The sequence below is a fragment of the Hypomesus transpacificus genome, chromosome 19, assembly GCF_021917145.1.
Source record: "Hypomesus transpacificus isolate Combined female chromosome 19, fHypTra1, whole genome shotgun sequence".
NCBI lineage: Eukaryota > Metazoa > Chordata > Actinopteri > Osmeriformes > Osmeridae > Hypomesus > Hypomesus transpacificus.
This window is the reverse complement of record NC_061078.1, coordinates 6165243-6184163: the sequence shown is the minus strand read 5'-3', so window position 1 is coordinate 6184163 and position 18921 is coordinate 6165243. Positions and strand designations below refer to the sequence as shown.

At 42.7% G+C, this 18921-nt stretch overlaps 5 protein-coding genes across 6 annotated transcripts; 4 read left to right on the top strand and 1 right to left on the bottom strand.

Moving 5' to 3' along the window:
- The first annotated feature begins 1007 nt into the window (after positions 1-1007).
- mespba (mesoderm posterior ba) lies at positions 1008-1977 on the top strand. The gene is made up of 2 exons (XM_047042347.1): positions 1008-1792; positions 1924-1977. The coding sequence occupies exons 1-2, from the start codon at positions 1028-1030 to the stop codon at positions 1975-1977; spliced, it is 819 nt and encodes a 272-aa protein (XP_046898303.1). The 5' UTR covers positions 1008-1027.
- A 3649-nt stretch (positions 1978-5626) lies between these two features.
- Positions 5627-10644, top strand: LOC124482024 (UDP-glucuronosyltransferase 2A1-like; the record flags this gene model as incomplete). The annotated part of the gene is made up of 2 exons (XM_047042346.1): positions 5627-5639; positions 9131-10644. Coding segments are annotated over exons 1-2 (1524 nt in total), but the record flags the coding sequence as incomplete, so codon positions are not given.
- On the top strand, positions 5857-6861 carry mespaa (mesoderm posterior aa). Its single transcript, XM_047042284.1, has 2 exons — positions 5857-6585; positions 6766-6861. Exons 1-2 carry the CDS (start codon positions 5857-5859, stop codon positions 6859-6861), a joined length of 825 nt encoding a protein of 274 aa, XP_046898240.1.
- A 3754-nt stretch (positions 10645-14398) lies between the features above and the next one.
- Positions 14399-16577, top strand: LOC124482281 (UDP-glucuronosyltransferase 2A1-like). 2 transcript variants are annotated; one of them, XM_047042775.1, is made up of 2 exons: positions 14399-14480; positions 14763-16577. In XM_047042775.1, the coding sequence occupies exon 2, from the start codon at positions 14774-14776 to the stop codon at positions 16364-16366; it is 1593 nt and encodes a 530-aa protein (XP_046898731.1). In that variant the 5' UTR covers positions 14399-14480; positions 14763-14773; the 3' UTR covers positions 16367-16577. The 2 variants fall into 2 exon arrangements, with proteins under 2 accessions (XP_046898731.1, XP_046898732.1); XM_047042776.1 differs by having other exon boundaries at positions 14427-14480; positions 14742-16515.
- An 847-nt stretch (positions 16578-17424) lies between these two features.
- On the bottom strand, positions 17425-18430 carry LOC124482282 (calcium homeostasis modulator protein 6). The gene is made up of 2 exons (XM_047042777.1): positions 17901-18430; positions 17425-17574 (listed from the first exon to the last, which is right to left on the bottom strand). The coding sequence occupies exons 1-2, from the start codon at positions 18363-18365 to the stop codon at positions 17425-17427; spliced, it is 615 nt and encodes a 204-aa protein (XP_046898733.1). The 5' UTR covers positions 18366-18430.
- Positions 18431-18921: the final 491 nt, after the last annotated feature.

Below are 18921 nucleotides of genomic sequence, written 5' to 3'. Positions count from 1 at the left end.
TTGTTGTTTTGGATTATATGTACACAGTTTAAGAAGAACTGATGCAATTGAAAAATTGAATCACTGATAACCTGTTGTTTTTCTGATCCAGCACTTGGGTGAGGTGAAGGGGTCACAACACAACATGGTGGTCAGAGGTCAATTCCTACATGAGAGTGGGAGACAGAAAGTAGGAGGTAGAGAGAAAGAGAGAGAGGGAGTGGAGGTGACATTGTTTTCAGAACCACTCTTCTTCTCCTCTCTCACAGCCCATGTGTGAAGTCACACCTCTGACTGGTGGCTTTAAACCCACTGTGCCCAAGCCACTGTGTTCCCCCCAGTGGCAAATCATAATGGCATCTAGCACCTCAAGTGTAATTGGGTAATAGAGGTTATTATACTTCATTAAGCATCATTAGGACTCCCTGTACTTAGGCCTTGAAATACTGCTGCAGCCTCACCAGATCTCCTTGACAGGTTGCCTGGTAACAGAGTCATATTTTGTGGCTTTGATTTTAAACTGGGACAAAAACCTCCATATTGTTTGTATCTATTCAGATGAGATGTGCCTGTTTGATCAAATAAAAATACAAAAACTGCTTGAAATATGAGACAAGACCACATCCTTGGGCATCTGACTTTATCTCTGAGCAACAGTGGATCAAAGCCAGTCACAAATTCCCCCAAAATGTGCAAAGTAGATTAAGACAGCAGCAGAAATGAAGTAAAGAAGCAAAACTGTTTGTTGTTTTGAGCAGGGGTCAGAACTCACACTTCCACTGCTGCGAGAGAGGCAAAGAGAGAGAGAGAGAGAGAGAGAGAGAGAGAGAGAGAGAGAGAGTGAGGAGGGGGGAGGGGAGAGGGGAGCCAGTCAGCACAGTGGGGCAGCTTTTGACAGGGAGAGACAGTGATGGCTTGGGAGAGGCTGCAGAGGTGTCACTTCACACGTCCGAGTCCCAGCCTCGCTCGGACATATAAACCAGAGAGGACTGAGCTGAACAGCACTCACCAGAGCCACACAGAACACGTCTCCACTCTCCCTGACAACATGAACACCTCCTCTGTGCCTCTACTCAACTACAGCCTCCAGCAGTACCAGTGGAGCTGCCCCAGCTCTGACTCTGACATCTACAGCATCTCATCCCCAGAGACCGCGTCCCCTGTGCCCTCCATGGACTACAGCCTTTCCCCTGGCTACTACCAGCCCTCTCACCCCTCCACCGCCCCTAGGGCCAGGACTGGAGTCTCAGAGAAGCCCCAGTCCTCATCATGCTCTCCCACAGGACCTGGGAGGAAGACGGCAAGATCCAAGACCCGTGTGAGGAGCAAACAGAGGGAGAGTGCCAGTGAGAAGGAGAAGCTGAGAATGAGGGATCTTACCAAAGCCCTTCACCATCTCAGGAGCTACCTGCCTGCCTCAGTGGTCCCAGCAGGACAGACCCTGACCAAGATTGAGACCCTGCGGCTCACCATCCGCTACATCTCCTTCCTATCGGCCCAGCTGGGCCTCAGTGAGGATGTGGGGGACAGCTCTGCATGTGAGACCACCCCAGAGATCCTGGGATACTTCCAATGCAACTCCATGGTGGGGAAGTGGACCCAGGGACAGAGCCAGAAGCAATACCATGCTCAGTGTTCCACACAGAGCCAGCCTGGGTCAGAGGAGCATTCTGGGGAGTGTAGTTCTAGAGCAGACCTGGATCAATTCAGTGGACAGTACACAGCGATTATGCAAGGGGATCTCTTCAACTCAAGTATAGAGTCTTTTCTGCAGTCTCCACAGACAACACAGACCACACCACCGTCATGCCAGGTATGTATTTGTGTGGATAATTGTAAAATACTTTCAATCAACTTACGATTTTAACGAATAACACACTGATTGTCACTTTCATGACATGTCTTCTATGCATACTAATTCATTAATCTTCTCCCTTTCCACAGATGTATGGTAAACACTTCTGCAGTCAACTGGTCCCTGATGAGTTCTGGGGTTGAAATTCTACAGGGTCATTACTAGTGGATCTAATGAAGTACAACCTTCATGGGATAAAGGACAACAGTGCCTAGTAATACCATAATCATAGTACTGTACCAAAATACTGCCTCATTTTGACTGAAGTAATTTATTTCTTTAATATAATGTTATTTATTCAGTTTTATGAAATGTTCCATGTAAATACTGTAATATATATCAATCTTTTTATACTCATATTTATAATTAAAGGAATATTTAAAAAAAAACTTTACCTTTTATTGTATGTATGGAGTTTATTATTGCGTTAAGTATGAAATTATGTTTTATTTTTGCCAATAAGGCAGCCCATCTGGACCGCCTGAGTCGAGTCAGTAAAACATGAGTTTGGTTCCCTCTACTGGTCATGGAATCCCTGACATACCGCCGTCACCTTTTGCAATGAGGGTGCCAAGTAGTCAACTATTCACAGGAAAGACTTCTATCATCAGTTTCAAGTTTCAAGTGTTATTGTCAGGTGCACAGAACAACACAAGGTCAGACTGGGCACTGAAATTATTGGGACAAGACAACGCAAGCAACCTAGCATTACATAACATATAAGTACTAAGAACATAGATTACATATATGATAATCTCAAATAAAATATAATAAAATAATAGTAATAAACATCCTAATATACCAAAAAAAGAATGAAATATACAATAATACACATCACGCACTAATACATATAATGGCCTATACTAGCCTTATAGACCTATAATAACCTAAAACAAGACCTACACTAGCCTAATAGTACAATATTGAGCTGAAAGTGACACTGTGTGAAGTGACTAGAGAGAAATGTATCAAGGTCCATATCAATGTCCATTCAGAAAGCCTGATGACCCTTGGATAGTAATCTATGATGAAATCTCCAGGTTTGCTCAAAGTAAAAGGCAACATATGTTTGAACTGAAACAGTTTGAACTGAAAGTCAACAGACTATGGCTCACAATGACAGGTAGAGGGTGAGAGTTCATAAGAAGAAGCTGGATCAGCATGACAGTATATGTTACCTGTTACACATGCCCTAGTATAAAGATAACAATTAAATGATTAAAACAGAACTCTACCGACCTTTGAACACAATGGTAGAATGTTCCATGATACAAACTCAACCAACGCAACATCAGCATGTGGACAGGTCAAGCACTAACTGCTGAGGGACTCTCTCCCCCTCTCAGATCAGAAGGTGCGATCAGATGAAGATCAAGCTGACCTTGAGCATCTTTGTTAATGAACCCACGTAAATAAAGGATGGGTCATTGGCGCCGCTGTGTCTAGACCAAGACAACTTCTCACAGCATTTTCTCCACCCCCACCTCCCGCTAATAGCTCTCTGATAACAGTGGAATGAAGTTTAGCATGCAAACAGAAACTAAGATCTGCATATCAAGAGAATATGGCAGAGTCAAGGTGTTCTCTTTGCCACATAGCTGTAGTACTTTTGAAGTGTTAATAGCCAGATCAATACACAACCTAATCAATTCCCTGAGCCCTTTCATTATGGTAAAACTGCTCTTTGAGGGAAGGACATGTTGATTTGTGTAATGATCACATACAAGCAAACAAAGAGATGGCTAATTTGGTTAGATAAGTGAGGATGTAGAAGCTTAGGTCCTCTCAGAACTTGTGATCAGAAGAGAGAATGTTTAAGACTTGAGCTGGTGAAAGCGTATCGGAAATAATAGTAAGAAGTGGGAAGCAGTTTAAACCAAACAATGCTATTGATGCTGCTACACTCAACCATCTCAGGTTTTTACTAACATGCTCATGTTCTCTTTTTGCTCCAATTTCATTTTAAGTAGCATCAAATCACACACCACCTGACTCAGTAACACGTGTACTATACACTGTGTATATAATGAATACATACGTATGAGTGCATTGTGTACATACACTTTGCAGGGCTGTAGGTTTATTTTTAATCGTTTTTTTTTTTGGGGGGGGGGGCAAGGAAAAAGTATTTTGTTGTATTTTCAATATTTGTGACAACACCCTAAACTTGAAATAAAAACGGTTTAGACTCAAAAACCACACATCTTTGAAGCGGTCACAGATCCAATACACTTGCCAGTCTTCTTTCCATATGCTGTAAATAGTTTAATCTATACCCACATTCTGTTTCGGAACTTAAGGTCAAAATAAGTCTATGGTTTTGCTCAACATTATTGAGACAAAAAAAAACATTAAAAGAAAACTGATAGTTTGTCATACTTACAAAAAGACCAACAATAAATGCACTTGAATGTGACCAAAAAACATCAGCATATATATGGGTTGTATCGTTAAAAGCCATGCTCCATAAAAATGGGGGTTATTGTGGGAATTGCTTCTCCCTCTCCAGATGACACCTGTCAAGGCTGCCATTGTGTCACCTCACACACCACAGCCCGAGAGTGAGGGAGGGAGAAAGAAAGAGAGACCAAATGAATCTATTAAGATTTGTTTTAATCCGCAGTGTCCCTTAACATTTTTCAAAATAATGATATTCTACTGTCACATTAAATCGGTCATGATCCATGAATGACATTTTAAAACACGTTAAGGTGTTCACATGAGGCCAGCCATGTGTGACTGCTTCACACAGTTGAGCTCGGATCAAGACCAGGAGTCAAATGTGACACGGTAGACTGCGGGAATGTTCTCCAGGTACTAGTTCCACCATCCTGCTGGCCCCCACCTCTGACAGCACAGTGGGGGCTTTCATCCTGAGGAGCAATGACAACTATAACATAAAAGAATATGTTCAAAAGGAAGTGTGGTTGTCAGTCAGTTTCATTCATGCTGTCACAAACAAAGAGCTTTGTATTCTACTGGTTTTTTTCTCTGTAATTGCAACTAAATTGATTCAATTTGAGTTTAAAATCGAATTCATTTTGTTTTAAACCAATTGTAAAAATGTCTGTTCTTATCAGAGCACATGGAGCTCATCAGAACATGATTGACAAGGCCTTCCTGCATTCTTACTTCCAGTAGTGTGAGATGAACATTATCATGACCGATCATCAAATTTGTCCTTTGCAAGATTAAGGACTGGTACAGGACTGGTATCATTACCCTGTGGATTAGTTGAGCACATCTCTCTACTCTGCACTCAGATTCCCAAGACAGCAGTCACGATCCGGGCTCCTGTCCAAACAGTGAAGAGGTGTGAACCTCTTACACATTACAGCTGGCACACTTATCTGTTTCAGGGAGGGGTGGGGGCTCAGACAGAGCAGGAAATCTGGAGGATCTACTGATGAGAGCTGGATGCTAAATCTCACTTAAATCTAAGGTGATAAATGTCCAGTGATTTGAAATGAGCTCTTTTGAATCGAATACACTGAGCTAATGAAAGTAATTCAAGCTTATCCAACTTGATATGCAGGCTTACAAGCTTAACCCACATAATAACACACACTTTGTCAAAGTCCTGTAGGAGAATATCTGGGGCCAGATTTTATTGACCACAGTATCTGTCATTGAAAACAATGTATTGCTATGCAGCACCTAGTTATATAATAATATGCAGGGTTGAGAAGCTTCTCTCTTGTTTGACAGTCAGGTAGAAGCCACCGTCCTTTAGGGCTGTAGTGCGAATCAGTCTAATTTATTTTCCAAGCTGAAGCTGCCAGTCACACCTTGTCCATGAGCTGTGCTCTTTCCCATGGTCCCCCCTCCCTGGGTGTCATCTCTGCCCCAAGATCTTCCCAAGCCCAGAAGTGGCTGGCAGAGGTGCAACTTCGCACCTCGCATCTCATATATGGGGCAGGCTCCCCAGTCCTCCTCACTACTTTCAGTCTGCCTTTACAGAGACACAAAACAGAACAGCTTTATTTCATTTCTCCAGAAAGCCTCCAGCTCCTACAACAGCCATGGACATGTCCACCTCCTGCTCTCCAGTGCAGCTCCAGGATGCCAGTTCTCTCTTTTTCGACTGTCAGGACCTGCTGAAGCAGGCCTACGATCCCAGCTCAGATCCGGGCTACTTCAGCTGCTGCAGCAGCCTGTCGCCAACCTCCTCCGTGGACTCCTTCTGCTTCTCTCCCACCTCCCTCCCCTATGGAGCCAACAGACAGGAGCCGCTGGACTGCTTAATCTATGGTAGCCCAGTCTCTGAGGTCAAGGAGGAGCCCCAAACCTTGCCCATCCAGGAAGCTTGCACCAGGAAGCCCCGGTCCAGGTACCCAGGAAAGAAGCGCCAGACGGCTAGTGAGAGAGAGAAGCTGAGAATGAGGGATCTGACCAAAGCCCTCCACCATCTCAGGAGCTACCTGCCCGCCTCAGTGGTCCCAGCAGGACAGACCCTGACAAAAATTGAGACCCTGCGGCTCACCATCCGCTACATCTCCTTCCTATCGGCCCAGCTGGGCCTCAGTGAGGATGGCCTCTGTCAGGGGAACACTGGAGCTGGGACCCAGAACCTGAGCCAGACCCAGAACCTGAGCCAGACCCAGAACCTGAGCCTGGGCCAGAGTCATTCTGCTTCTGGTTACATCGCACAGGAACCCTGCTATGATGCTATGGAAGCAGTGGATGAGATCTTCTCCAACCAGCAGAGCTCCACTACTCCTCACTTCTCCACTCTTCCACAATCTTATCAGGTATGTTCAGAAACATCCAATCTCCCGTCAAAATAATTTTGGACATTCTTTGTTGTTGCCTTAAATATAGGAGATTTAAAAAAATATGTTCTATTGTGTACATTCTCATTAGCTTGTATACCAATTCTATTTAAGATGATGTCAGACAGCTCACCATCCATGTTCTCTGTCTTTTCTCAGATTCCCACAAATGTGTACTATTCACAAACCACAGCTCAGGACCACTGGGCGCCACAACAACAGCAGCAGCAGCTCATCTTCTCTGGACACTGCTAAATATCAACTAGACTCTCAAACATCACCAAGCCTCACAGAGGAAAGACACGATGAACTTTTATGCAGAATTTTGTACAGAATTAAGTTATTGATGCTTTTGTATTGTAATTATAATTGTAACTTATTGGATTCACTTCATGAAGGGAGAATAAAACAATCTTTATTTAAAAATAATTGCTTGAGTATTGACAAGTTTTATTGGAACTGAAACAGTTCGAAACAATACAGTGATCACATTTTACAAAGTTTAGCTTGCGCACTGACAAAGCCTGTTGAAGTAACTGGCTCTGTCAGTCTTTATTCCTACCCTAGACACACTTGAGATTGATACAGGGACATAACATAAACATCCAGTCTGCCATGATGACTCTAAAGTGCTTAACAGGACCATCACATCAAGGCTAAAGACCCTGAGGAAAGACCCCCACTGGGTTAGCTGTCAGCTGGGCCGGCCAGAGGGCTAATCGTCACTTAGGGGTCTTTTTATGTCTGTGCTCAGTAAACATTGTCTTTGCCTAAAGCACAGCAGGACACCCATACTGATACACATTTGTCCCCACACACAAGTCCCCAATACAGCAACGTAATCATGTCAAGATGCAGATTGCTGTCATGCTATCTTTATCATGACAAACTCATTCTTTTGCACCATTCTGGCAGTTTAAGCCTCTTTAAAAACACTAGCTTGACGTGATAGAATGTCAGTCATTGTGAGAGGGCCTGCATTGAGGGAAATCTTACATTCTGAGAGACGTGAACTTCGGCAGTTGTTTCTTGAGGAAGTATCGTTAACTGAGTGTCAGGCTGGGAGAGGAGATCCACAGAAAAGGTGATGTAACAGCTGCCAGATGAGAACGGCATGACCTACTCAAACACACGATGACTTCAATTATTTTACAGTAAAACCTTTAAGAGTGCAAGGATCCAAACACGTGACAGTAGACAGACGATGTGTGTTCTGATCTTTAATCCTGGCATGTGAACCAACATACATTTGTGAGTTTCATTTGATTTCTCTTTAGTTTTTTTTATTGTCCGATATTTCAGCTGCTCTCAGAGCCCTAATTCTCAGATAGAGAGGTCTATAACACAAGTGACAAGTAACACACACTGTGGTGAATAACACCCACATCCACCTCCATTCCACAGGAAGCAATTAAGTGGTAGAGTATGTTGTATGTCACATCATTGCTTCCTGTCTCAATGTAGTGGACAATGGAATGCAATAGAATGCAGTCAAGGTTGCAAATAACTGGAATCTGTGGAAAACAGAAATAACATGTTGGTGCCATCTGTCTCAAAGTGGTAGAACATAATGAAAAAGGACCCCCCAAAAAACTAATGAATGGACTTTGCGGGGAAACTAAGAAATAGTGCAATTCTAATTTCAGTTTAGAAACTTGACTCAGGAGTTGATACTATACAATAGGCAAAAGCAACAAAAAACTTCAAACATGTCTGTGGCCATCCTACTTACAGAGAGTGGGTGTGTATGTTCAAATATTCTGACTAAACATGATCATATTTTGTGCATTTTGTGTAAGGGTGTATGACCATGAATTGTAGTCTACTTCAACAATATATGCTGGAAGATGATAGATGCATATATAAACTGGCAAATTAATTAGTCCAGTGAGTTTTCTTGTCCACATACAGTCTCTTACCTTGTTCAGTCTTATCATGTTTGCCATGTCACTGTTGCATCCCCTTAACCTTTCGCCTTGTTTTATATTGGTTATGCTATCAGTCATTAGCTTGACAAAGCAAACCCTGTGTGAAAGTCCTTTCTTTGTAAGAAAGAAGCTGTAAAGTTCATTACCAGTCCATAAATAGGCACAGAAGAACAGTTGAACATAAGTAGCCGGAGTAGCCGAACACATTCTGTAAGTAAAACCATATTTAGCTCTCTCAACCAATTCTGAGCAACGACAATATCAGGTTGTATATACAGTAGGAGCAATACAGACTACTCATGTGTTGAAATTCCTGTCCCTGTTCTCTGTATTTAGTGTGAAAGTAGTCTTTTAAAACTGAAACCGGAGCAGACACCTCATTCACCATTGTGGAAAGTTGGATTATCAGGTACACAACTCTACCAGCAGAACTACCAATGCATAATCAAAATACCTTGTCCCTGTCTTATTTTGAAATCATCAGTGTGCCATTAAAATGAATAACATCTGATTTCACTTTTACCTCTCGCACCAAGACATGCAGCGGGTTCAGTTATTCTCCACCATCTTCCTGTTCTTCTCTCTATCTGTTGTCCATGGTGGGAAAGTGTTGGTTTTCCCAGTGGATGGCAGTCACTGGCTGAACATGAAAGTTATCATTGAAGAGCTCCATTCAAGGGGCCACACCGTTTCAGTTGTGCGGCCATCCGACAGCTGGTATATCAAGGAAACCTCTCCTTTTTACACGTCAATTACCCTCGATATAGCAGGGGGATTTGACGAGGACTTTATCAGCACATTTGTCTCTCAGTTGCTGGAGATCCAGAGAGGAGGGAGATCCGCCTGGGCTCATTTCAAGCTGGAAATGGAAACGATGGAGAAGACTCAGGAGATGCTTGAGAAAACGTCAAACATGGTATCACACATGTTGGAGAACCAAGGGCTGATGCAGTCTCTGAGAGATGCTAAGTACGATCTTTTTCTGACTGACCCAGCCATGGGAGGTGGAGTCTTCCTGGCTCACTCCTTGGGTTTGCCGCTGGTGTTCAACGTGAGATGGACTATTAAGGGGGAGGGGCACTGGGCTATAGCTCCCTCTCCCCTCTCATATATCCCCATGACAGGCACAGAGTTGTCAGATAACATGAGTTTCCTCCAGAGGGTTCTTAATGTACTGGCTTATGGCATGTATGAATTACAGGCTGCCGTGTACGTGAAACCTATTTTTTCTGATTTAGCACAGCGCTTCTTTGGTCCTGACGTGGACTACTTCTCACTGTTTCAAGCTGCTGACCTGTGGCTCATGAGAGTTGACTTTGTGTTTGAGTTCCCTCGTCCCACCATGCCTAATGTTATCTACATGGGAGGGTTCCAGTGTAAACCTGCCAAGCCCCTTCCTCAAGATCTGGAGGAGTTTGTTCAGAGTTCTGGAGAACATGGAGTCATTGTCATGTCTCTGGGGACTTTAGTTGGAGAGCTCCCTCAAGATTTAGCTGATAAAATAGCAGCTGCTTTTTCTCAGCTTCCCCAGAAGGTGATCTGGAGGTACAAGGGCAGCAGGCCAGCTACCCTGGGCAACAACACCCTAATAGTGGACTGGATGCCACAGAATGACCTACTAGGGCACCCCCAGATAAAGGTATTTGTGGCTCATGGAGGAACCAATGGAGTTCAAGAGGCTCTGTACCACGGGGTTCCAATATTGGGACTCCCACTGATTTTTGATCAGCATGACAATCTGATGAGAATCGAAGCAAGAGGAGCGGGAAAGATTGTTGACATTTACACCATGGACAGAGAAATCTTCCTCCAAGGCCTTCAGGAAGTGCTGAATGAGCCTTCCTACAGGCTGAATATGCAGAGACTCTCCAGGCTCCACAAGGACCAGCCAATGAAATCCCTGGATAGCGCCCTCTTCTGGATTGAGTTTGTCATGAGACACAAAGGTGCTTCTCACCTTCGTACAGAGTCCTATAAAATGCCCTGGTATGTTTACCACTCAATAGATATAATGGCGTTGTTACTCACTATTGGAATCATAAGTATGTTGATTTTTGCTGCAGTATTGAGGTCTTGCTTCAGGATGTGTTTAAAGAGAAAAATAAACAAGAATATAGCTGCAAGCAGCAATGTGGTGGCCAAGCAGGTCAGATGACCCAGAAGAAACTTTCGACATCTAGTGACTGCGGTTTACCTGGCTTTTTTGCAGTGGCTTATAGTCTCGCTAAACAGAGAATCAGAGACATGACAAGCTTGTCAGCTTTGGCTGGATTTGAACCTCTGACGTTGCCAGGACACCAATTTATCCTAGTGAGCTATTCTCAGTGCTGGAAATCAGCTTTCAGTGACTGCGTAAAAATATACAGAATTTTTCCTGTGGCAAGCGGTTGTCAGATTTGTCCCAAGTTTAAACAGCTGCAATTCAGTCCTATTTTGATATGTCAATGTGATTGTGGTCTGAAGATAATCTGTGTAAAAGTTGGTGAATATTTGATACATTTTGAGTAGGACAAAAACGTTTTATTAATTAATGAAAATGGCGGCATCAATTTGGCTGGTATCACAAGTTAACATGTGTCAGACATGGGATCGCCCCCCTAGAGGTTAGAGGACACATATCTGTAAAGCACAATAAATCTGACTCTTCTTGAGTATAGATCTCCTGAGATTGAAACATTATCATCACCATTATGATTATACTGTTAGACAGCTACTGTGGCATACCTGGCTTCACTAAACAGATAAACAAGTATCATGACATGCGTGATGACTTTGGCTGGATTCGAACCTATGACCTTACACTTCAGAGGAACCCGTCTTATCCCAGTGAGCTATTCTCAGTGCAAGGAATTACTGTGTTCAGTTACTAATTCACAAAAAGTAAGCCGTTTTTCCTGTGGGAAGCGTTGTCAGATTTGAACCAAGTATAAAAAGTTGTAATTCAGTCATATTTTGACAAATCGAGGTGATTGTAGTCTGAAAATGATTTGATTACATGTCCATGAAAATAGGAGCAACGGCAAACGAGGAGTTCAAAAAAGTATGTTTTTATGAAAATTCCAAATGGCCGACGCCCAAAATGGTGGACACGGGACAATGTGATATATTTCGACTTGGTATGCCACGTAGAATCAGAAGAGACCAATCTTGTGATTTATGACAAATCTGTTCAGAAGTTATGATGCAAGAAATCCGATGCACTGGCTAGATGTAGATTCACTATATCTACAAAGCACAATAAATCGGATTCTTCATGAGTATAAATCCCCTGAGAATGAAACATTATCGTGGCCATTATGATTATACTGCTCGACAGCTACTGTCACATACCTGGCTTCACTAAACAGATAAACCAGTATCATGACATGCCTGAGACTTTGCCTGGATTCGAACCTACGACCTTGCACTTCAACGGAGCCAGTCTATCCCAGTGAGCCATTATCAGCACTGGGAATTGCTGTGTACAGTTACTGAATACAAAAAGGAAGCCGTTTCTCCTGTGGCACGCATGGTCAGATTTGGCCCGAGTTTAAACAGCTGTAATTCAGTCATATTTTTACATGGCAAGGTGATTGTGGTCTGAAGATAATCTGTGCCAAATCTGGTGAATATTGGATACATTGTGTAGGAGTAAGGAAAAACGTTTTATTCATTCATTCAAAATGGCGGCCTCATCAATTCGTCTGGTATCACGCGTTAACATGCATCAGACGCGGGATCTCCTAAGATATCACGAGACATAGGAATTGCTTAAATACGCCAAACAAATCAACAGTTATTGGTCAAAACACAATCCTACCTATTGTAATGCCCCCTAGAGGTCAAATGACACTACCTGTCTCAAACCTCTTAATAAGAGGGCCTTGAGTCCATACACCAAGTTTGGAGTCAATGCATCAAAGCTTGGCTAAGATATTACCTCACTTCCTTTTTCCAGATCAGTTGCTCAATTTGATTGGCTGTAACTAACAAACGGTTGCAGAAATCAAAACGCCATGTGATGTCTTTTGTGAGGCTTGGTCTGAAAATGTTTGCCTATTGCAGCGCCACCTAGAGGTGAAATGGCATGACCTATTTTGGACTTCTTTAGAACAGGGTCCCTCGTCCCCATACCAAATTTGTTGTCAATGCAGTAAAGAGGTGCTGAGATATGACCTCACTTCTTTTATGGTGGCTTGGTTGACGATTTTGATTGGCTGATGACTTTGATTGGCTGTTCCAGTCGAGTGTAGAAAGTCTAAAAAACATGTGATTTCTTTTGTGTGGCTTGGTCTGAAGATGATCTGTGCCAAATTTGGTGAAGATTGGACAAACCTTATAGGAGAGGTAGCGAAAAAACGTTATATTCAAAATGGCGGCCACATCAATTCAGCCACATCAATTTGATGTGGCTGTATATAACAAACGGTTGCGAAAATCAAAGCTCCAGGGGATCATTTTTGTGAGGCTTGGTCTGAAGATCATCTGTGGCAATTTTGAAGAAGATTCGACAAGAATTGTAGGAGGAGTAGCGAAAAAACGCTTTTCCTTTACATTCAAAATGGCGGAGAATCTATAGAACTGGGTATGATGTCATAGAGTGCGTTGAACTCGTCTTGATCCAGGGAATCCAACGATACCTCATTTTGGACAATGGGGCATATGGTTCAAAAGTAACATGTGTAAACACACCTTCAACTTTGACCCATTGGTGGCGCTAGATGGTTGAAATGGGAGACATGAAACTTGGTGAAATTGATGAGGGGACTGGTCCCAAATAGTGTGCCAAAATTTACAACTTCTGACCAATTGGTTCTAGGGGCTGCCATAGACTCCCATGGCAGAAGAAGATGTGTAATAATAATAATAATAATAATAATAAGAATACGTAGAAACACTTAAGGTGGCTTCGCCGCTTCGCGGCTTGGCCACCAATAAGAATACGTAGAAACACTTAAGGTGGCTTCGCCGCTTCGCGGCTTGGCCACCAATTAACTGCGAAAAGTGTGTGTTTTTGATTACGGTAATGCAATTGTCATACCTACACAACAAAAATATATTCATATGATTATAGAATTTTCTGTCAATTAATGTGTAGATTTTGCATTATTTGATTAGCATTTTATTTTCATTATTATTTACATTTACTCATTTAGCAGACAATTTTATCCAAAGCGACTTCCAAGAGAGAGCTTTACAAAGTGCATAGGTCACTGATAATAACAACAACATAGCCCCAAAAACATTGCGAGTAGCCAAAACATGAAGCAGATATTGTGTACAACCAAAATAAGTGCCAAAGGGAAGAACCATAAGAGCATGTAGTTAAGCAAGTTGCAATTAAACAACATGAACCGCTACAAGTGCTAGTGTACCTGTAGAAAAACAAGCAACAATAAAACCAATATATCACTATAACACACACAATATATCACAGCGAGTACAAACATTTAAATCAGTTACCACTAACCACAAGATCAACAAGTCTCTAAGCAAGAGTCATTGTGATCCTTGAGGAAACTAACATCGAGTCAAGCAAACCATTCCTAAGTATCGTTGAACTCCCGGAACAAGTGCGTCTGTTCTTGAAGGTGGAGAGACAGTCAGTGTCTCTGATGGAGGTGGGGAGTTGATTCCACCACTGGGGGGCCAGACAAGAGAAGAATAATTTGTAAAATATTTTTGTTTTTTATTGCAAGGGGAAATATTCAAAGCAACAATTTCACATTTGCAATTCTGGTCGTCTCATGATCTCTCACCAACTTATTTCAGTGAAGATCTGTACCATTAGATAGAGAATATGAGCCCTGTGTCTTTAAAAGACAGACAAGGTCTGTGTACAAGGTCTGTGTATGAGTACTTTGAACTACAAACTGACAAGGCGTGAGTCCTATTCATTTCACAACACAAACTCAAACGTTGCAGTTGACTGGAACTTCAAATAAATCGAAGTGGACTCATGAGTAGGTAATGTCATGTACATTTATTATCTGGACTAAATTATATTACCCTGATTGTTACTGGTCTAGAACATGTTGTGAATTCAGATGTTGATCAATCTAGTTGATCATACTTTCAAAGAAATTCAAGATGTACTATTGTCACATTGTTTTAAGATTTCAAAATGATCAGGTTGGCTCCTAGTGTCCTACCATTTTCTAAAATGAATAATAAATGAACAAATCACCAAAACAACTTGCACTACACTCAACCAACCATACCCTGCAGTATCTCTATTATCCTTTGTAGATAGTTGAAGGATGTCATTCCACCTACGATGTGCACTCGGCTATGTCGTCGTGATCAGCCTCATGGTCTCCTGGTCTGCCTGCCATGGTGGAAAAGTTCTGGTAGTTCCTCTGGAGGGGAGTCACTGGGTCAACATGGACATCTTTATCAAGGCCCTGCACTCTAAAGGCCATGAGGTCACAGTGGTTCGGACCTCCAGAAGCTGGTACATCAAAGAGGAATCTGTACACTACAACTCGATTACTGTACAAGTTGAGGATGGAGTTGACGAAGATTTTATTAAGCCCATCCTTGATAAAATAATCGCTATAGAGAGAGGTCAAAGTTCCATGTTGAATTTCTTAAGCATGCAGTTGGAGGCCTTTAGTTTTATGTCTAAGGTCCCTGCTATGGTGTGTGACATGGTGACCAACATGTTTAACGACGAGGATTTGATGGCCACTCTGAAAGAGACCCAGTATGACCTCGTCCTAACTGACCCAGGGTGGGGAGGAGGTATCCTGCTGGCTCGCTATCTCCAGCTACCTCTGGTCTACAATGTTCGCTGGGTAACCAGTGGAGAAGGTCATTTAGCCATCTCACCTTCCCCCTTATCTTACATTCCGATAACAGGCAGTGGAAACTCTGACAAAATGACTTTTACTGAAAGAGTAAAAAATTTGCTTTTTTATGTGCTAGCGCAAACTCAACACAAATTCCTAATTCAGCCATATTACCAAGCTGTTTGTGATAAGTATTTAAATGGTGCAGATTACAACGAGCTACTCCGAGGAGCTGACCTGTGGCTCATGAGAGTTGACTTTGTGTTTGAGTTCCCTCGTCCCACCATGCCTAATGTTATCTACATGGGAGGGTTCCAGTGTAAACCTGCCAAGCCCCTTCCTCAAGATCTGGAGGAGTTTGTTCAGAGTTCTGGAGAACATGGAGTCATTATCATGTCTTTAGGGACTTTTGTTGGAGAGCTCCCTCAAGATTTAGCTGATGAAATAGCAGCTGCTTTTTCTCAGCTTCCCCAGAAGGTGATCTGGAGGTACAAGGGCAGCAGGCCAGCTACCCTGGGCAACAACACCCTAATAGTGGACTGGATGCCACAGAATGACCTACTAGGGCACCCCAAGTTAAAAGCTTTTGTGGCTCATGGAGGAACCAATGGAGTTCAAGAGGCTTTGTACCACGGGGTTCCTGTTGTGGGTCTACCTTTGTTTTTTGACCAATATGACAACCTGCTTCGTCTAAAGGAGAGAGGAGCAGCAAAGCTGTTATCCATGGCTACTGTGGACAAAGAAAATAACTTCCTACGGGCCCTACAGGAAGTGCTGCAAGAGCCTTCCTACAGGCTGAATATGCAGAGACTCTCCAGGCTCCACAAGGACCAGCCAATGAAACCCCTGGATAGCGCCCTCTTCTGGATTGAGTTTGTCATGAGACACAAAGGTGCTTCTCACCTTCGTACAGAGTCCTATAAAATGCCCTGGTATGTCTACCACTCAATAGATGTAATGGCGTTGTTACTCACTATTGGAATCATAAGTATGTTGATTGTTGCTGCAGTATTGAGGTCTTGCTTCAGGATGTGTTTAAAGCAAAAAGTGAAATATGAGTAATTGTAAAAGGGCTTTTGTGTTGAGGTAAAAAAAAATATGAAGTATTATTTGTAACAGCAGATTTCATGTTTTCTTGAAAGTATTCAAGAAGTCAATTGTGCAGTCAATTGCAAGTGTTATGTAAGTCAATTTTTAACATGTTGACACCATTGTACATAATTCTGCACTTTTTAATAAAATAAATAATTTCTTTATTATAAAAAGGCATTACACAAACAAATTATGCTATGGCCATCAAATTCGTTATTCAGTATAATTTTTGCCAGCTAAAACCTAAATGCTCACTCTCAAAAACTGAAGATTTTTTTTTTTAAGGTTCCTTCTCTTGCCTCCTGAACATCCGTCAGATCATCTTAATGTAAGCGGCCCGCTCGTCTGGGCTGAGTCCTGGCAGGTGTCTAGAAAAATCTGAGTAGGTGTCTCAATTAGAGGAGGGTGCCAGTCAGAAAAGGCTTGCTGCTGAGCCAGGCGAAAAAAGGGGGCCAGTTTAAGAAGCAGATGGATATGAAACTATACAGAACCTCTTCTGCAACATGATTCATCGACATGACACCTGGATCTAGATCTGGTATAAATCCACAAATATTTTACAGAAATAATTAGTTTCTAATTATTAATAATTAGAAATAATTAATTAATTATGTATTAAAAAGAGGCTTCAATGGTAAAAGTAAAATACATCAAAGCATAATAACATTTCTCTCTAGGCAACCCTGTGACTCTTTAACATTTTAAAACAATACAATATATAAAAAGAAACAAAGAAACAGAAAGAATTCAGAGTACACTTATTTACAAGGAGTACTATGTAATTCCTATAGATCATGTAAAAAGTGTCCACACACCAATAAGACCAGGGACAAGACATTTTCTTGTGTTGATAGCTGGAGCCAAGGCCAGGGCAGGTCTGATGAAGGCTACGTTCGACAGAAACGTCACCATATTTTCTATTTTGAATACATTGTAGCCATTTTTGGCACTGAGATAGTGTGAAGTCTCTGAGATACCTTTGTGAGAACCAGAGGCAGGAAGGTGTGTGGGAGGTGTCTCTCCTTTCACTACGTCCGGGTCCGTAAAGAGCTCACCGTGAGCATCCTGAGCTCCGCTACGTTGCTCTCCTGCTGCTCTGCTTCCTGGTGACAGCTCTCTCTGACCACATACACTACCAGTCCCACACAGATGAATATGAGCAGAAATATACCTATAACCTGGGATGCGTAGGGCAGAGGAGAAACACAGAGCATTAGACGGCGACCGTCGATATGAGACGGAAAAGTTTGTCTAGTTCAGTGCAACGCAAGTCAGCTGATTGTTAAACTCATTGTGTGTACAACACACACAAAAAACAATGACATGACCTTCTCTCAAAGAGGGCATTGCAACAGGCACTGTAGTGTGTTTAATCTGCTTCAGTAAGACAAAAGAGGCATCCTTACAGCCCCCGCTCTCATCCCCTAGCTTCCTCCTGCTCTCACAACAATGGGGGGGAAACACATGACTCAACACAAGACCATGCTGTCGATCTGTAACTCACCTGAGACACCACAAAAAGCTGCTGTGAGCGCAGCATGAGTTCTTGCGGTGGGACATCTCCCTCGCTAGTTGGTTCGCACCATTTCTGCGGCGCCGCTTTGTCAACGAGGACAAATCTCCCCTTCCAGTCTGTCATTGCACATGCAAAGTACTGGCCGTCTAGGAACAACAAGATCAGCCACACGATCGCAGGAACAAAGCTGGATAGGGACACCGATTTCTTGCACCAAGTATCACACCTGCACCCCTGGATGATCAGCATGAGAGTGAAGGCCATGACGGCAGGAATGATGAAGAAGGCTGAGGAAAACACTCCGTTCCATGTAGGGTTACAAGGACACTCAAACTCGAGCTCTACCAACTTCTCCAGTCCCATGAGGATAAAGCCGAAAGCCACATTTGACGCCAGTGGGCTGTTGCTAAGTTCATTTTTCAGTCTGGTAAGCCATTGTTGTCTACTTTCCATACTAGTTAAAACAAAAAAGGAGAGAAGAGGTAAAAAGCCCTATGGAGGGAGCACCGTTGTGAACACATTGGCAACAGACAAGTGGTGCGTAATTAACTCATCCTGGGGTAAAGTTTTCCCCCCCGGGCAAAAGGCCACACTTCCTCTCTGATTGGTTTTGAAGAACGGAGGGTGTGTCATTTGCTCTGACCTTTCTCCAACTGATTGGCTGGCGTGTACTTTCAGGTGGGGTTACATTTAAACGTATTCTTCCATGGACAAACTGGAGGGAGGGGAGTAAAGTGGAGGGAAGTCAACTTTGTCCTGCTATTGGGTGAGGTGACAAGTCATTTACAGTAATCCTCCAATGCAAAAAATCCCACAGTGCAGTGGATCTTTTGGGCATAGTAGCAGTTACTAAAATACTGTAAAAATCACCCAATGGCAACAATATTGCCAGACATTCAAAACATGGACAGGGCTGAGCTGGAATGAACTATACTCACTCACAAAACTGATGCTGTTTTTTTTCTAGCCTTGAAATGGGATTCTAAGCCTTTGACGTGATTCCACACCC